General features: G+C 42.1%; 1 protein-coding gene across 2 annotated transcripts in view; it reads right to left on the reverse strand.

The window, feature by feature from the left end:
• SDC3 (syndecan 3) overlaps window positions 1-20,469 on the reverse strand; it is a 109,366-nt gene that overhangs the window by 12,036 nt on the left and 76,861 nt on the right. For both annotated transcript variants that reach the window (XR_012715061.1, XM_075264561.1), the window contains exons 2-3: window positions 8,267-8,387; window positions 182-708 (exon numbers count right to left, since the gene is read on the reverse strand). Coding sequence is in view for 1 of the 2 variants with exons in the window: in XM_075264561.1 (XP_075120662.1) it covers window positions 182-708; window positions 8,267-8,387 (648 nt within the window). In the remaining variant the exon portion in view is untranslated. The remainder of the gene's footprint in view (window positions 1-181; window positions 709-8,266; window positions 8,388-20,469) is intronic.

A 20,469-nucleotide genomic window follows, 5' to 3' on the forward strand; every position in this document is an offset into this window, starting at 1 on the left:
GATTGCATATTGTTATTATTTTTAACTTATGCCTTACAGTCTATCTTATTACTTGGAGATGTGGTGGTTGAATTGTTGTATTTGTTTCTTCTGTTATTTCTTATATAAGCTCTTTCAATGAAAATTACAGTTTATTTAAAAGAAAAAAGAAGAATATAATGAAAGGTGGCCAGTTCCTCACCTGTGGTTGCTGAGTAGGAGTCACTTCTAAATCCTCCATTTCTCCGTCATCTGCTACAGTTGTCTCTATAGTTCTGTCCTCTTCAGTGGACCACTGCTGGGTGCTTCCCTGATCTGGAGTGGTCCCAATGCTTACAGTAGTATCATCCCATTCCTCTATTTTTTCTTCTGTAGTAGTAGGCATTATAGTTGTTAAAGTGGAAACTATAATCACAGGTTGTAACCGGCGTACCTCAGTTGTCCTGGCTGTTGCAGTGGTTACAGCAGCAGTAGTTGCAGCTTCTTTGGTCGGAATAGTTGTTGTAGGTGTAGCAGTTATGGATGGAGTTTCTGGGGCTTCAGGAAGAATCCATGGGTGGTGTCGATGTACTAATGTTGCTTGTGTTGTGGGAGGAAGCCATGTTGTCTGTACAGGAGCAAGCATGTCTACTGTAGGCGCTGGTTTTAGTGCTGTTGCTGTGGGAGGAGCAATGGGGGTTTCTGTAGTGAATCTAACTCCAAAATCCAGCCTGGACTCCATCTCGAAATCTAAAAGAAGATAAACATAGTGATTTACTTCTAAAGGTCCCACTGGATGACCTTAACATTCACAAGAAAAAAACATTAAGCAACTGAAAACTGTCAGTGATATTATCTGTATAACAAGAGATAATGCCGGCCGGCCATTTTTGGGTGGCTGCTCTTGCTCTTGTAGTTCAATACAGGAGCTTACTGCGGCCGGCAGGCGGCCATTTTTGGGAAGCCGCTGTACGCTCCTGTATTGAACTGCGCAGGCGTCTGAAGTTAAACAGTGTCGGAAGACAGAAGAAGCAGGGTTGCAGCTGAAGATGGAGGCGGCGCTCTGAACAGAGCTCTCAGGCAGCAGTGCCGTTTGAGTGCTGGGGTCCACCCTCTTTGCTGCAGAGAGCTCATTAGTATAACGGTAAAAAACCGGTATTTCTAAGGAACGCCGCGATGGAGACCGCATCTAAAGGTATTCGTGTCAGATTTGCTGGAGCAAAATGTTACTCTAGCTTTTAAGAGACAATCAAGTGACTCATTAAATTGACCACCCCAGTAGTAATTCTCATCCCCTTAGTGTCTTTCCTTATCCTACTTTCATGTCCTTCAGTAAGTTACATGAGCACAGTGGGACCTCTTTTTTTGTAGCATGGGTTGCTATCTGATATGGCAGATACACCAGAGAACTACCTTGTGACCTCAGACCCCTGTTCATGTGCTGTGACAAAGTTCCCCCTTTTTCACAGTCAGGTCACCCTGTCCGCATTATTTTCCCCTAGTGTTATCAGCAGCAGTTGCAGGACCTTTCATAACAAGACTCTTACTGGCCAAGGTCTTGGAAGGTCCATTTTAGTATTCTGCAGTATTTTGCAGAAACAGGAAATAGACATTGATAACGGTTTTAGGTAGGATGTGACAACATCAGAAATAGTATATTCTCAAGCTACCTTGATGACTACCTTGCATAGCTAAAAAAACCCCAGCTATTTTGTTGCAGATTTTGCTGTAGTTTTTGGACCTATAGCCAAGATAACTACAAAGGGAATGGGACATATACAGGAAATACTTATACTTCTACCTTCTGCTCCATATAGGGGTCATTAGCCTAAACCTGGGGCCTTAACCTAAATATGAGTTTATCATTCAGCTTCGGCCACTGTGATAAATCTGTTGTCATTTAAGACTGTCTAATCTAAGTTTACACTTTTTCAAAATCTAAGACCGGGTTCGAAAATTTGCCCCATTTTGTGATATCGAACTTGATTTTAGTTGTAAGTCTGTTTAGTAGAATCAATTCTAGTTATACGGTTTAGGTATCTTTCATACCACTTTTTAATTAGGTGGGCATGCCGCGGGTGGGGCTGGGGCCTTAGGGCTAGTTCACACGGAGCTAGTGACCGCGTATTTTGGTCCTGATTTTGGGCGGGAAATGAATGGGCCTAGTCCGGATGGTGCTGTCGCGAGGCGGACGACGTGGTTTTATCAGCCACGGAATCCGCCTAAAGAAAGGGCAGTTCGCTTCTTTTTTGCACGATCGGGAACATACCGCTAGTGCAAAAGAGAACGCTAGCGGTCTACATAGACCCCTATTGTGAGTGGGCGGATTTTGAGGTCAAAATCTGCCCCTTCTTGCCCTGTGTGAACGAGCCCTTACAGCCCAGCACATTTATGATGACTTATGCCAGAAATTGGCATAAGTAATATCTGAAATATAATCCAACTCCCTGCTGCAGTAAATTTCCGTTTCTGGCGCAGAGATCAGTCAAGTCGTGCCACAATTATTAAGAGGCCTGTGCGGATTACAGATTAAGATCATCGTATAAAGCAGTGGTTTAATGTGTGCTTGTCTTATTGCTTGGAATAGATCAACTGTAACTTTTACCATACTTGTCACATGAATCTCCTCCGAGAGAATATAGTTAAAAAATTCTAAGCCTGAAGCATTGAACATAACAGCTGTAGATCATTCACAAGCCACAATTATGTACAATAAAATGTTAATACTCATGGGTAACAAATTTTCTATATTCCTCATATACTGTGCCCTTGGTTTTCCCTCTCCACAGTTGCCAGTATTAGCATAGTTTCCCAGACAATTTGCTTGTAATGAGCATAAATTCACCTGCACAGGAGTTTAAGTGGGTAAAATATACCAGAGCTGACTGCATACTATTATGTTGGGACACATTCTCCGCTTATCTGTATTGTCATTTAAACAGAGCGAGATAACAGAGCAATATATATAACATCCACAGGATAAGTCTATGCAGAAAGCCAATGTTACCTTCCACAATTAGGAATGTAGTAATGGATTATATCAATATTGAACCCTGTCAGAACAAAAATATTTATGCCAATGACTTCGAACTACATGTGCAGATGTGCCTTGTGCAAGAGAACTGAGTGTGATGCCCCTATTACGATAGCTAAAATTTAGGAACATTCAATGTATTGCAAGACACCACTGAGAATGGCTTTTTTAGTGATCCGTTACTCTATTAAGCTAAGGCCCCACGTAGCTAAACATAACTAAAAAACACTGCTGTGATTCTGTGTTTTCTTTATTGCCCTATTAAATACAGTATATAGAGAAAACACATGTATTTTTCAAAAATGAAATATCTAAAATACAGCTGTGTTTTTTGTAGTGAAAAGTTACTGTATATACTGGAGTATAAGCCGTAGATTGGGTGCTGGTGTAAATATGTATTGTACGGAAAGCAGTGATTTACAACTTTTATTTATTTTATTTTTTATTACATTTTTTAAAACTTTTTTTCCACTATTTTATTAGCCCCCCCAGGGGACTTGAACCTGCAATCATTTGGTTGCAAGTCCCATAGATGGCAATACAAGTGTATTGCCGTCTATGGAAGATTCTATACATTACTATTGCGGAGGGTCATAGACCAGCCGCAATAGTAATATAGCAATGACAGGCCTGGGAGCCTTCATTAGAATCTCTGCAGAGCGGCGCCATTACACTTACAGACCCAGCACCCGGACCTAGCATACAAACACCGGGGCGGGTGCCGGGGCCCGCAGTATCGCCACGCTCCTGGCAGGAGTGTGGCGATGCTGTACATTTCAAACTGCAGAAGTACTTCCGCTAGCACGCCGGGAAGCAGACACACGCCAGTGCGGGCCTGAGCTTACGTGGCCACGTCACCCGGCGTGTGATGGACCGGTGGGAGAGCGGGGTCTGCGTTCCTGGCCTGCTAACAGAAAATTACTGTAATGACTCTAGTATAAAACTGTGCTGAAAAACTCAGCTTATACTCGAGTATATACAGTAAATCTCATTGACTTTGCTGGTACTGTAAAATGCAGAGTTTTTTTTTCTGCTGTGTTTCCACAGAAGTCAGAACTGTTGCGTTTCCGCAACATGGGGCCTTAGCCATACTTGTATCTTGTAGATAACACAAAATTATATATATATTTATATATATTTCAGATGACTGGTTTATGACACTGAAGGATGCCCAGGGTTCACTGGTCAGAAAGCAATGGAGAGTGAATTAAAGGGGTTGGCCACTTTCAGACCAATATTGAGAAAAATGCTACTGTTTGTACAATAAAAAGATATACAATTTCCCAATATACTTTCTGTATCAATTACTAACAGTTTTCTAGATCTCTGCTTGCTGTCATTCATTCTGTTACTTCATACAGGCACATGGAGGCCACACACACTACTGAGCCTCATTTTGACATGTTTTAAGGACATTACATCAAAGTTGGATCAATCTGTAGTGTGTTTGACCATGTCTGACCATGGTCATGTGATTTACGGTCCATGGTCATGTGATGAGGACACAGGTCGTTATAGTCACTGCACAATAATCAGACATCTGCCTGGTAATCAGCTGTGCACCTGTGTGCTCATCACATGACCATGGACCGTAAGTCACATGATCATGGTCAGACATGGTCAAACACACTACAGATTGATCCAACTTTGATGTAATGTCCTTAAAACATGTCAAAATGAGGCTCAGTAGTGTGTGTGGCCTCCACGTGCCTGTATGACCTCCCTACAATGCCTGGGCATGCTTCTGATGAGGTTGCGGATGGTCTCCGGAGGGATCTCCTCCCAGACCTGGACTAAAGCATCTGACAACTCCTAGACAATCTGTGGTGCAACATGACGGTGGATGGATGGAGCGAGACATGATGTCCCAGATGTGCTCAATCAGATCCAGGACTGGGGAACGGGTGGGCCAGTCCATAGCTTCAGTGCCTTCATATTGCAGGAACTGCTGACACACTCCAGTCAAATGAGGTCTGGTATTGTCCTGCATTAGGAGGAACCCAGGGCCAACCGCACCAGCATATGGTCTCACAATGGGTCTGAAGATCTCATCTCAGTATCTAATGGGAGTCAGGCTACCTCTGGCTAGCACATAGAGGGCTGTGCGGCCCTCCAAACAAATGCCACCCCACCCCATTACTGACCCACTGCCAAATCGGTCACACTGAAAGATGTTGCAGGCAGCAGATCGCTCTCCACAGCGTCTCCAGACTTTGTCACATGTGCTCAGTGTGAACCTGAAACTAATCAAAAGACCCTGTATCATGTTGTTGTACAGGTGTCGTTCACAACTTAGACAGGTCAAAAATATTTTTTGTGAACAGATAAAAACGGGGGTATTTTATTCAGGGTATGTAACCCTCTGAAAAATAAATTAATGATAAAAACGCTTGTGAGTTTTGTTATTTACTATGAGCTGTGTAGCAGGGTAGTGGTAATGTCCAGTAAATTCAATATTCCAAACAATAAGACCACTAATTACCCTGCCTCTCCTGTCTGCAACTAGACAAAAACACAGGTAAGTATGAAGGCTCAGAGGAAGATTGGCTTGGCCATCCCGCCAGCTCTATTCTCTCTCCCTGGTGTACTGGCCTCCTCCTGGTAGCGCCTCCAGCGTGTCACGTTGCACCACAGACTGTCCAGGAGTTGGCAGATGCTTTAGTCCTGGTCTGGGGGGAGATCCCTCAGGAGCATACCCAGGCATTGTAGGGAGGTCATACAGGCACACACACTACTGAGCCTCATTTTGACATGTTTTAAGGACACTACATCAAAGTTGGATCAGCCTGTAGAGTGTTTTTCCACTTTAATTTTGGGGTGACTCCAAATCCAGGCCTCTATTGGTTAATAAATTTGATTTCCATTGATGATTTTTGTGTGATTTTGTTGCCATCACATTCAATTTTGTACAGAACAAAATATTCAATGAGAATATTTAATTCATTCATTCATTCAGATCTAGGATGTGTTATAAGAGTGGTACCTTTATTTTTTTTAAGCAGTATGTATGTATATAGCAAAACATGCGGAGTTTGTGAAGTCATGAATGAAAAACTGCTAGGAGGAGCAGTGGGCAGACACTGGGACGGGCTGCCTGGCAAAGCAATGACACTCCTACAAACAGGAATTGTAAGGTGGCATTCACATGACTGAGTTTCAGCCATGAAACTTGGTCTGAGTGTTGGCTGGATTTACTGCCCTGAACATTCTGCCAGGAGAGGGACTATTAGCAGTGCAGTTACCTAAGCTACTAGGGCTCCCTGACTCCCAGCAACTTATTGTCGAGCACTGGGAGGCAGGGGCTCCTAGTAGCATACATATCTGTATTGTTAGGAGTCCCTCTCCCAGAATAATGTTCAGGAAAGTAAATCCGGCCAATGCAAGGACAGAGTTTCACACCTGTGTCGTGTGAATGAGACCTACATCAGGAAGTGTTGAATGAGTCTGAAAATGTGAGGAATGGTAAAAATGGTCCAAACAGCCATAAATTTGCTCAGATATGTTGATTCATTCGTACAAGCATTTCCCGCCTTTAGTCACATTTTCTTGGTCCTGGAAAACCCATAAAAGAGGGGTGGACCAATGTTTTTCTCCATATAGTTTATGTCGGGTAAATACTTGTGTTCCCCTTGAAATTACACCTCTGGAGTCATTTTGCAGTTTGCATTGTGCAGTTACTTTATTATTTCACTTGTGTAGACAGAGTGAGGGCCCGTTCACACAAAGTAAACGCACGTGTATTTTTGCAAAATACACATGTAAAAAATACACGTGTAAAAATAAGACTCCCATTGACTTCAATGACATTTTTTTTACACGTGTTAAAAAACACATCAAAATACCTGTCAAAATATACATCAAAATACACGTGTAAAATGTCATGGAAGTCAATGGGAGTCTTATTTTTACATGTGTATTTTTTACACGTGTATTTTGCCAAAATACACGCGAAATTTACTCTGTGTGAATGGGTCCAAAACTGTAAACCACAACCAGTAAGACCATGTCAATGTATTCAAAAACTTCTAGATGAAATAGCAAAGGAACAGCGGAATAGTTATTTCATGGGAAATTCGATTACTAAAACAGAGAGACATGTCTTATTTCAAAATCTTCTCTAATAAAAATTGCAATTATAATTTTCTAAAATACATGAGAAAAATTCAAGGCAGGCTCTGCTCTGTTGTTGAAGGTAACAGAACCATTGGGCAAGATTTATGAATACTGGTGGTACATAGCCCCAGAGCTGGTGCAGGCTGCGTCTTTGAGACCAGCCCTTTCTATCTTTTTTGAAAAAGTAGCAGAGAGTAGGAAAAAAATCCAAAATTTTGATTTTTTTTTTCCTTGCTAGCCAGAAAACTGGCCTACATGGCATAATAAATCTGACCCATTATCTCCAAGTTTTTATACCTTGGACCCAATACATCTATAACATATTTAACAAGTGGACTAGTACGTGGTTATGAGTCAACTGTGTTATTAAAGGGATCCTACCTTTCAAACTCTTTTTTTTTTCTAACATGTCGGAATAGCCTTAAGAAAGGCTATTCGTCTCCTACCTTTCGTTGTCGTCTCCGCGCCACCATTCACCTAAAATCACGTTTTTTGACGGTATGTAAAGGAGTTCTTTCGCAGCACTGGGGTCGGGCCCCAGCGCTCAAACAGCACTGGGGCGCGGCCCCAATGCTATAAGAGAACTCTCCAGCGCCGCTTCCATCTTCATCTGGAACGAGGTCTTCACCGCGTATTCTTCTGGCGGTGTCTTCTAACTTTTAGGCCTCAGGCAAAGCCAACTGTGCATGCGCGCGGCCACAAAAATGGCCGATTACATAGTATTGTAAGCGGCCATTTTCTCGTAGCCAGAATTTTAGGCAAACAGCGGCGTGGAGAAGACAACGAAAGGTAGGAGGCGAATAGCCTTTCTTAAGGCTTTTTCGACGTGTTAGTTAGAAATAAAAGGGTTTGAAAGATAGGATCCCTTTAATACATTCATATTATGCTAGATTCACACTAGTGTCGCCTCTTTGTTTGCTCAGGTCCCAGTGGTTACTCACGGAGGCCAAATTGACTATGATGGGGACTGTTGGGTGTCCAGCATTTTTAAACTAAAATTTGCAGAGCAAAAAGTTCTCTGTGAATGACTTTTATTTGTTGATTTTCAGCAAACACTGCAACTGAGTCCCCAACGGAGACTCTGGTGCAGATGTGAACATAGCCTTAGTCTAACATACAGTATATAAAATCTATACAGAATGTTAACGCCTCAATATTTACCACCAGATCCTGATCCAGAATAAACATCATCTGTATCGTCCTCATCAAGAAAATCATCATCTCCAGAGCTTTCTAGATCAAATGGTTTTTCATTCTCAAATTCCTTACGCCATCGTTGAGCCTATAAGGGACAAAGCAAAAATTAATCCACATTACAAACTTTTTTGACATTTGATTTACAGTTGAGTACTAAATTTTAAACATGTATCAAATATACTAGTCCAATGATCAACTTCAGGGGCCAAAAAGACTAGTCTGGAGCCTGATTGAATTTCTTAGTACCCAGACAATAGACTTCCATAGACCTCAACAGAAAATATCTCAGAAATATCTATGACTTAGATCACTCATGTTCAGCCCTTTAGTCAAATGCTTCCATTAGGCCATGGCCACACGTTACAGAAATGCATTTTTTTTTTCTCTCGTAGATTTTGCTGTGTTTTTTTTTTTGAGCCAAAGCCAGGAGTGGATTGAACAGAAGGTAGAAATATAAGAGCTTTCTATATATTTCCCATTCCTTTTGTAGCCATTCTTGGCTTTGTCTAAAAAAAAATGCAGAAAAATTTGCAACAAAAAAAAATCAGCATTTCCACAACGTGGAATGGAAACCTAATCCGCTTTAAAAATCTGTTACCTGCAGACCTAATATCCTATAATGGAGTCCGCTCGGTTTCTGCCCAAAAAGGACATTTTTTCAAGCAGAATGGGGAACGGAATCCGCAGGCGGACTTCAAGTGCAGGTGTGAACCCAGCCTTAGTATTTTTTTCAGTCACTCTTGATAAATATTGTAACATTCGTTAAAAAGATTGTCCCATATGAGGGTACTTGGAGCGCCCTCTATAAACAAGAGGGGGGAGCCTCTGACAACAAGTAGCTCACACTTGGAGGATTTGGGCTGTCCACTTATGAGATGGATGACCATTCATCTAAATGGCTGTTATTTAATACCACAATGAATATGTAGCTAGCTAACCCGCTGCTAGCAAATTCAGCTGAAGGTCTCTCATATTGATGGGAATATCTGGGATGAAACATCACCTTTACGAAAAGAGACAACATTCTCTTAAGGCATAACTAAACTTTCGGACAAGTGATTTCCTGGCAGGATTTGTCTCATTAATACATTATGTAATATATTTTATTACATAAATTTGGGATCCTTTCTGTGAAATCCTGCATTTTTCCAGTATTTCTCTTGATTCTGTATTGAGATCCATTTCTGCCTCTCACTAAATGTTACTATGCAAGAGTACGAGGCTGTGTAAGATGTAGAGATAATGAGGGCAGGGTAATTATAAAACATACAAACTTGCTTTTCATGTCATATGAAAGAGGAGATTCTTATATCATATTATTATACAACTGCATATAACTATCCTAATCTCAACTGTGCTTCCAACCAGTGGAAATAATTTAGATGAAAGAATATCTAATATGACACAAAAAGCAAGTTTGTTTATAATGTCCGAGATATAACTGTTTGAAGTGACCTTCCCCACTTTCATTTTATCTACGTTACACAGTCCATACTCCCATACACAGTAAGTGGGTGTTCACACTACCAACGCTGTCCACTGTGGGGTCTCCGTCCTAAACCCCAGGGAAACTGAACAGGGGACGGCTTGCCGACGGTCATTTGAATGGGTTTTTAAAGGTAACCGCTGGTATCCGTATGCAGCCTCCCCACCTCGAAACCGTTTATTTTTGCATGGACACAAAGTCATACATGCAGGATATAGTCAACGCCCCAATGTTAGGGAAGCCAGAGGAGGACGAAGATTGTGGTGGAAGATGTCATGCCTTGAGAAGTGGGATCTGGGTCTTGAGATCCACGGCTGAGGATGTGCATAGAAATGGATACAGATTAGCCTAGCTGATTCTCCAGGTCGGAGTCAGAGATGTCCCCAGTAGAAACAAACTGTGGAGGGGAAGACCAGAGTGCGTCAGGGACCAGTCAAAGTGGAGCTGTGACCTGTGGCACTATCCAGGGAGTGCCCAGGACTTTTCTCTCTGCATTTTTTAAGTGCAATGACGGATGGAATGCCAAATGGGCAAGGAGCACAGGTGTGAATCCAGCCTTATTGTTAAGGAGCTTTTCAAGACATATTTAGACAATAAATGATGATATGTAAGTGGCAAAATATCTATAAAAGAATATACAGGGCAAACCATGATGGGCTTGAAGCTATTCAAAGATTAAGCTGATCTCGCTTTGGTATGCATGACACATATGTATGTGTTATAAATCTCAGCAAACATAAGCTATCTTATTTCTGATCAATGAACATTAATGGACAGAATTCCAATGTTTAGCTGCCTGAAATGTATAGTAATTGGGCATGTATAATAATATTATTACAGAGCATACCTCATTCATTGAGGTTTATATTCATTTACATGATATTATGCTAAACTGACTTAGGACTTACATATTCCACATCCACAGCAGTGAAAGACTTTGGAGACATTAGTCTAATAGTAATGTGAGATTATTCCATTTAAATGCTGCGTGGTTGAGTCTTCAGATGTTTCTCGCAGAATAGTGAAATGTATAGTCTACTAACCCAGTTAGACAGCTGCCAGAAATATCATTCCCAATATACAGCTATCAATTCATTACACATTTATTTTTACATAATCTCTCATACAATAAAAAAGAATTTCAAATCCTCTGTATCTCAGTCTGTTCTCTCACATAAACTTATAAGACAATCTAAGAAGAATCAAACTAAAGAACATAATCCCACTGAGATAAAAAGTATAATTTATTGAATGATTTAAAAAAAAACAAAAAAACAACACACATACAACAATACCAAAAAATGCATAATATGAAAAAACATGAACATACATAGACAAAAATGGGGGGAACACATGAAGTTCTACTATTGATAATGGATATTCCAGGCAAAAGCAATGTGCAATGTATAATGAAAATGCAGGAATATGCACCTACTCAGGAGTAGTATGATGGCGGGTGTATGTAACTCACAGCCAAGTAAAGGCAACCAGGTCAGACATGATAATCATGTATATAAGGCCATAAAGCAGAGACAAAATATAACATCAAGTAACATTACTTTTCCCTTTGGAAAAAAAAAAACTGCCCTCCTTATTATTGGCAAGTTCATCGTCCATTGGAAAAAAAAAAAAAAAGGACGTCTATATGCAAATGGCGGCATAAATATAGGAACTTCTGAATATAGCCTTACTGTATTCCAAATTATCATGCGTATCGGATTTAAGTGTCATAAAGATTTCATGTTTTGTTTGAGTTAAATGCATGGCTGGAATTATGTCTCAGTGCGCTTTGGATCACTGAAATCCATCTCAGACATGTGTGATATTTAGTATGCCAGGTTAGCCTACTTAATCCCCTCTCAACATCCACAGTACTATTATGGCAGATGCCAGGTCTTTAAAGATGGCAGCCATTCTGTAAAGTGGGTGTATAATTTGCACTACTAACTCTGGTGGCGCGTTTACTACATGCCCCTGAGCCTGAGTTACAAGCCATGTAGATCATCCCATCAGGAAGCAGAAGCTCATCCCTCTGTCTGGGCTCCAGCTTTGGTAAACTTCATCAGGCAGGCGCATGCGCAGTATGTGGGCTTCAACTTCCTGATAGGAGGAACTATATGGCTTGTAACTAGGCTGTAGGGGCGAGTACCAAATGTGTTACCAAAGCCCATAGCACAAATAACACGCTCCTAAAACGTTTTACAGCTAATTTGCAAATCTATACAACTTCTTTTTTCAAACTAATGCAGGCTCAGACAAAGAAGATAAAACCAGCATTGGAAAGTGTATACAATGCAATGGCCAGCAAGGTACTGCGTGTAGTCTATAATGCAATTTCATGCTGACAGACTCCATTTAAGCAGACCACAGGTATATGGTAATGAAACAGAATCGCTCTGCTGCCAAACAATATCAAAAAGTGCAATGCCTTGGATCAAATATGAAAATATGAAATATTTTACTAAAACTTAAGTGTGATTATCCTACAGTGACGAGATTAGTAGCTGATTCAGATGGGTTTGTGCAGATAAAGGCATAATGAGGAAGGATTCTGTTAGACAGATTCATTGGATTAAGAGAGCAGCCGCTAAAATAACATTACAAAGCTGCGAATAGGTTTTTGAAGCTACTGGAGCCTCTGGAGTCTCACAATCCTCAAGGTGTAGGATCCTCCAGAAGCTCGCAGTTGTGCAAAAAGTTACTAATCACCCACCTCTAAACAGTGATCACAAGCAGAAATTTAGAGGACTACATTTGAGTCTTGTTTAATAAACAGTGCCATGCAAACCTGGATGGTCCAGACGGTTGGAGAAGTGAATGGCCACCATGTCCCAAAAAGGCTAGAATGTCAGAAAAGAGATGGAGAAGTCATGTTTTGGGCCAGAATCATGTGGAACATATTGCCTCTGAAGATGTGAAAATGATCTCTGTAAAGTATATAGAATTTCTGACTTGCCACTTTCTTCCATGGTACAAAAAGAAGAACCGTGCCTTCCATAGCAAAATCATCTTCATGCATGACAATGTACCATCTCATGTACCAAAGAATACCTGAGTCACTGGCTGCTATGTGCATAAAAAGAGCGAAATTTATGGTGTGGCCACCATCCTCCAGGTGTGTATCTGCGTTCCGGGCCTGCTAGCAGAAGTACCGTAAGTACTTCTACAGTTTGAAATTAACAAGCATTGCTACGCTCCTGCTATGAGCATGGCGATGCTGCGGCCCGGCACCCACCCCGGTGTCTGTACGCCAGGTCCGGATGCTGGGTCTGTAACTATAATGGCGCCGCTCTGCTTCAGAGCGGTCACCATACCAATCGGCACCTCCACTATAACTTTTACAGCAGTAATGTCGGAGCTTCCTGCAATCATGCCTGCAATCAGAGATTGCAGGCATGAGCTAGGATATCTCTGCTGTCAGGGTTACAGCGGAGATGCTCTACGTTGTCCCGGTACGAAGGGTCTGGGCAGGTGCCGCCATGCTGCTGGAGAGAGGAGGAAGCGGGCGCGGGTGCGACCGCTCTCTCAAGTGCGATGCTTTAGATAAGAACTACAGGTCCGGCCGGCTGGAGATTCCCCTCAGAGCTCCTGTAAAGGCTCCCCGGCAAGAGCTCTGCAATACATTGCATTAGTGATCAGACCCCCTGGGGTTCAAGACCCCTAGGAGGTCTAATAAATGCAAAAAAAATAAAATAATAATAATTAAATTAAAATAGTAAAAAAATAAATAAAAATAAAGTATTAGTATTAGTAAATAAAAAGTATTAAAAATTCAAATCCTCCCCCTTTCCCTAGAACACATATAATACTGTCAATACTGTGAAACACATACACGTTAGTTATCCCTGTGTCCAAAAACGCCCGCTCTACAAATCTATGAATATATTTTTCCTGTACGGTAAATGCTGTATCGGGAAGAAAAAGTTGTCTAGCTGCCCCTTCCCCGAGACTGAGTCCCCCCCCCCCCCCCCCACACACACACACACACTTGGAATTCAGTCTGACTACATCCAGGCTAAGTATAGGGTATCTGCAGTGCTCATATTCCATCAGGAAGGGGTTAATACCGTGTTTCCCCGAAAGTATGACACCCCCTGAAAGTAAGGCATGCGGGGGTTTCTGTTGAATTGCCTAATATAAGGCATCCCCCGAAAAAAAGGCATGCCCGGCAGTGGTGTGCGGGGTTTCGACGGGCGGGGCTTAGCGGAGGTTTCGGGGGCGGGGCTTAGCGAGCTCCACTTCACTGACACAGCAGCCATGCTCTGTGCTCCGTGTGCACAGCAAAGCCGGCTGCTGCCTCTGCTGTTGTAGGATGAGCTCTCCCAGCTCATCCCAGAGGCAGAGACAGCAGCTGCCATACAGAAGAGGTAGCAGCCGGCTTTCCTGTGCACACGGAGCACAGAGCACGGCTGCTGTGTCAGTGAAGTGGAGCTTGCAAAGCTCCGCTAAGCCCCGCCCCCCGAAGCCTAGCTAAGCCTCGCGTACCACTTCCAAGGACGAACAGCAGCACCAGCGCTGCTAGGAAGAAGGGAAAGGTAAGTATGATAACTTCCCCCCTCCCCTACACTACACTACCTACAACCGGCAGTCATGCTGACGCTCCACTAAGGAAGTGCCGGCATGACTGCCGGTTGTAATAAGGCACCCCCCGAAAATAAGACAGGTCCTATATTTAGAGTGACAATTTAATATAAGACACTGTCTTATTTTCGGGGAAACACGGTAGGAGCACTGCAGATACTCTATATTCAGCCAGGCTGAATTCCAAGTGGGGGAAAAAAAAAAAAAAAAAAGTCCTCAAGCTTAGGGAAGGGGCAGACAGACAAACATAACACCCCCTCCCCTTTCTCAGCGTCTACTGCACCCAAAAACTCCGGCCATTTTAATTTTTGAAATTTTCCAGTAGCTGCTGCATTTCCCCCCTCGGCTTATACTCGAGTCAATAAGTTTTCACAGTTTTTTTGTGGTAAAATTAGGAGGGTCGGCTTATATTCGGGTCAGCTTATACTCGAGTATATACGGTATATGGGTGGGAGGTAGTTCACATCAAAACAGCAGCTCTGGGAGGGTATTCTGACATCCTGCAAAGAAATTCAAACAAAAACTACCCAAAAGCTTATAAGTTCAATGGATGTAAGAATTATTAGGGTGATACCAAAAAAGGGATCCTACATTAACATGTAGCTTAGCCTGTTAAGATGTTTTGATTTCAGTAAATGTGACCTCTTAATGCTGCAAATTCCACAAATTACCATTTTCAGTTTTTTCCAACCTATAAAACGTTTAGAAACTCTATTGTGCATAATAATTTGCAATAGTGAATATTGATTTTTTAGTTTGTGAAAAAATGTTATCATTGAGAGGTTTGTCCAATAAAATAATTTTTTTCTCTAAAGGCTGAAGATATGAACATTATAATGACTGTCATTTGCATTGACAATTTAGGAAAATCATAGACAAATATAATTTACATAATATTTTGTAGGTCTGATCAATAGACAGGCCTGTTATTATGAGATAGTTATAAAAGAGGTGCCTTAAAAGGAACATTTTAACTTTAACTTGCATACATACTGTACATACTGTACAAAAGCTGAAAGCTTTGGCTCCAGATAGATTCCAAAGTAAATATCAAGCCTTCTTCTACGAGCAAAGAATTCAGAACTAATCTTGTGTCAAATAATGACAAGATGTATTCTTATCTGCACTGGTTTACTTGTCCTTATGTAAGACCACTCTGACGCCTTATATGCTTATAAAGCGAGTGAAGTAGTATTGACAAACAGACGATCATATTTTACAGCTTTTTCTGCTTGTAAATATGTAAATTTTTGTGGATAACATTTTTTTAAATACATTCATACAAGATTCAACAAAAAATAAGGCCTATTAAAAGTTTTGTACTAAAAAGAGCCATATTGTGGCCATGTGTATGATCCATAAGGCTACATTCACATGACAATGAAAACTGGCTGTGTGCTGTCCGTTTTTTGTTTTTTAACAAACATCACACGGCAGATTATATTTAATGTCAGTGAATGGGGACTGTTCACATGACCGTTATTTTGATGGTCCGTTATCATGGACCATCAAAATATAGATCATGTCCTATTTTTGTCTGTTCTCACAGATCCTTCCATACACTTAAATGTATGTGGGATACGTGAAAACAAGTGCCCCTCAGGAGGAAGACAACCGTGAATTTTTTAATTTTTTTCACGTCTGTTTTTGGGCTCGTGCACACAGAGTTAATGCGAGCGTATTTTAGCACAATACACGTGTAAAAATAACACTCCCATTGACTTCAATGAAATCTTTTACACGTGTAAAAAAATGCACCAAAAAACGCGACGCGGAGTTAACGCGAGCGTATTTCAGCATAATACACGTGTATAGGATATCTCCGTGTGCACAAGCCCTTTTCGTGTTAATCTAACCTCAGTCTTGCCAATACCCTGGTAATAAAATTATAGGGGTTGAGCCTTTTCATATTGATGACCTATTATTAGGCCTGGTTCACATCTGCATTCGGTATTCCATTCGGGGAGTCTGTTTGGGGACCCCCCAAATGGAATACCAAACGCAATAAAACGCGGTGAGCAATGAAAGCACACAGACCTTATAGACTATAATGGGGTCCGTGTGTTTTCTACACCGTGTCTACACGAATTATGCGGAGAGAGAAGTAGTTTGAAGTAATTTTCTCTCCGCATGACTTGTGTGGACATCGCATCACACAGAAGACACACGGACCCCATTATGGTCTATGGGATCTGTGTGCTTTCATTGCTCATCACTTTTTAATGCATTCAGTATTCCATTCGGGGGTCCCCAAATGGAATACCATGTGAGCCACTGTGAATCATATTATACTTTTAGGGTGGGGTCACTGTGGAGCATGTTATAATGTGTGTGGGCCACTGAGGAGCATATTATACTGTGTTTGTGCCATTGTGGGAATATTATACTGTATGTGGGCCATTGTGGAGCATATTATATTTTGTGTGGACCACTGTGAAGGGAATTATACCTTGTGTGTGTCATTGTGGAGAATATTATACTGTGTGGGGGACATTGTGAAACATAATATACTGTGTTTGGGCCACTGTGAAGCATATTATACTGTGTGGAGGCCAATGTGGAGCATATTATAATGTGTGGGGCCACTATGGAGCATATTATACTGTGTGGGGGTTACTGTGCAGCATATTATACTGTGTGGAGGTCACTGTGGAAAATATTGTAATAGGTGGGGGCCACTATGGAGCATTATACTGTGTGGGGGCCATCCTCAAACATGTTATACTGTGTGGGGGTTATAGTGAAGCATATTAGACTGTGTGGGGCCCCTTCATTATTTACATCACATCCCATATATTTTATAGCAGACATGAAATATCACAGGCTGTAAATACATTCCACGGTCACTATAAAACAGATCTGTGAAATGTAAATCACAAAGGGGTAAGGGTGCTCTCAAAAGCACCACGGTCCCTTCAAACAGTTGATCAGCAGGGGCTCTGGGTGTTAGAACCCCACTGATCTCTTAGACTGTTAGGTCCCTGCAGACCAGATTTTAAAACAACAAGCAGCTCCCAGTATTGTTTCCATGCTGGGCGCTGCAGTTCTCACTCATCATATTCTTGATAACCACAGTTGTGGGTACTATATCTGTATGTGCCCTGTTAATGTTGACAATTCCAGGAAACAGGCTGCTCGCCTTCCATACATTGAGTAGAGGTGGGTTTAGGTAGTGCAGTGTTGTTCATTGTATGTCAGGTGAGCAAGCATGGCATTGTTGATCTGTAGGGGTTGTGCAGTGGGCCCCTAGAAACAATTCTACTGCTGGGTCCTAGACATCCCAGTCCCAAACTGTAAAATGATGTGTTTCTTTTTTCTGTGGCTTTTCTGCTACATGAGGCCTCAAGCCTTAACGTATATTAAACATTGATATGACTAGTAGACAACACACAGGAAATGCCAAGTGTCAATTCAGATATGAAAGGTTTAATGTGGAGGTCACTAGGCTCTGTACAATTTCCTGGAGTTATTTAATGATTGCCAGATTCCTCCTTTCTTTCTTTAGAACCTGACCAAAAATCCTTCCCTACCTTCTCCAATTGCAAACAGATGAGAAGTAGAAATCTAAACTCACATTATATCCCCCTATATTTTTCTGCAACAGAAAAATTCAGCAACTTCCCAAGACTAAAGCTATTCCTGACCATTCTAGCTCTGATGGGGTTAAGCAGATTAATTCTCACATGGTAAGACAGAAATGTAATCCCATCAACAGCGGGTGCCATATAGAAACAGCAGAGTACAACAAATGTAATTAGTGGAGAAGGTTCATTAATACATCCAGTCGGGTGTCTGGGCAGTCAGGGTGTAATCTTATGAGTGCTGCTTGTGAAAAAGCTGAACTGAAGACTTCTGCTCAACTTCCACTGTCTAGTAAGTTTGTACCTGGATCTGCAAACAAACAGGGTCCTTATAAAATTACTTAGTAACTCTAATTGAAAAAGAATAGGAGCAACCACTGTTCCAGCAGTTGCATAGAAAATAAACTTACTCTAGCACAGCAGGACACTTTATTTAATAGCCATGCAACATTACACAATAGCAGTGAAGTGCAGCAGAAAAGAAGTCCATGCAAAAGATCCCTGCAGCAGTCAGTAAGCATAGGTTGTTTCTTGATGTCTGTTTGCCCTCTGTCTGTTGTTCCATAATACCTCCATTCTGCTGTCATATTGGCAGAGCAATGGCATACGTCTGAACTGACAGCAGGCATTGTCAGATTGCTCCTGCTGGAAAGGGTATATTAAGACAAGGTATGTTTGCCGAAGTGCAAGAGATTACCAAGCCATATTATTTCTGCAGCAAATCCACATATAAGGGTCTTTTCCCATTGTATCTGCATTGTCATCTAACATATGCACCCCAAAAATTCACCCTGTGTTCTATAGGTCTCTGCAAGTATACATAGCGCACTAAATAGCATAGTAGAAGGTGTTACTCCATATAGTATATGTCCATACTAGAATAGAGACCTTTGTCAGTTTTCTTCCATTAAAATCACATTTTTTGTAGATCAAATCTAGGAATAGCCTTAAGAAAGGCTATTCTTCTTTTACCTTTAGATGTCTACTCCATGCCACCGTTTGGTAGAAAACCTGGTTTTCGTGTGTATGCAAATGAGTTCTCTCGCTGCACTGGGGCGGGCCCCAGCGCTCAAACAGCACTGGGGATGTCCCCAATGCTGCGAGAGAACTCTCCAGCGCCGCCTCCATCTTCTTCAGGAACGGCCTCTCTGCGTGTCTTCTTCTGGAGCTGGGTTCAAACTTCTAGGCTGCGGCCTCAAGAAAAATGGCCGCTTACACAGTAAGTAAGCGGCCATTTTCTTGTGGCCCAGGCATGCGCAGTTGGCTCTGCCCGAGGCCTAGAAAATTGAAAACTCAGGACGGAAGAACACGCGCAGAGAGGCGGGTTCCTGAAGAAGATGGAGGCTGCGCTGGGGATTTCTCTTGCAGCATTGGGGACGCCCCCAGTGCTGTTTGAGCGCTGGGGTCCGCCCTCAGTGCTGCAAGAGAACTCATTTGCGTACACACAAAAATCAGGATTTCTACTGAAGAGAGAAAGACATCCTGCGGAGAAGACATCCAAAGGTAGGAGAAGAATAGCCTTTCTTAAGGCTATTCCCACATGTGATCTACAAAAAATGTGATTTTAATGGTAGAATTCCTTTAATAATCGACCACTCAGATTTATGTGGAAGTTATAAGCAAGGTAGTTGCTAACTAAATTCCACAGAATACATAGAGTTAGGTGACAGTTTAGACCAGACCTGGGCAAAGTCCAGCCCCCGGGCCATATCCGGCCCTCTGACTTATTCAGTCCGGCCCGCACAGCTTTGACTAGGGGGCGTGTCTTAGTGCCGGCCGAAGATGGAGATGTGGAGCGTGTCATAAAGTACTGAGAGATGTAAGGTGAGCTGCAGGGGGGAGAGAGAGAGGGTGTGTGCCTGTCTATATGTGTGCCTGTCTATATGTGTGTCTGTCTATGTGTCTGTCCTTATGTGTGCCTGTCCATATGTGTGCCTGTCTATATGTGTGCCTGTCTATGTGTCTGCCTGTCTATATGTGTGTCTGTCTATATGTGTGCCTGTCTATGTGTCTGTCCTTATGTGTGCCTGTCTATATGTGTGTCTGTCTGTTTGTCTATATATGTGTGAGTGTGTCTATATGTGTCTGTCTATCTGTGTGTGTGTCTTAGCAACCTAGGGGCAGAGATGGAAGGGGAATGTTATACTAGGGCAGAGATGGCAGATGGAGGGGGGGGGGGGGACATGAAATGGGGAAAATAAAGGGGGATATGAAACTGAGGGAGAAATGGAGGGGGGGGACATGAAACTGGGGGTAGATGAAGAGGGCACTTAGACTGGGGGGACATTAAACCGTGGAGGTAGGTGGAGGGGGACCTGTCTGCCTCTAGTTGCCCCCAGTTTAATGTCACCCTCCAGCTACCCCTACGGTTTAATGTCTGCTTCCAGCTTCCCGATTTTAATATCCCCCTCTAGTTGTCCTCAGTTTCATGTCCCGCTCCAGCTGTCAATTTATTGCCCCCCTCCAACTACCCCACTGTTTAATGTCCCCCTCCAGCTGCTCCAGTTTCATGTCCCCTC

Source organism: Leptodactylus fuscus, chromosome 2, assembly GCF_031893055.1.
Source record: "Leptodactylus fuscus isolate aLepFus1 chromosome 2, aLepFus1.hap2, whole genome shotgun sequence".
NCBI classification, from domain to species: domain Eukaryota; kingdom Metazoa; phylum Chordata; class Amphibia; order Anura; family Leptodactylidae; genus Leptodactylus; species Leptodactylus fuscus.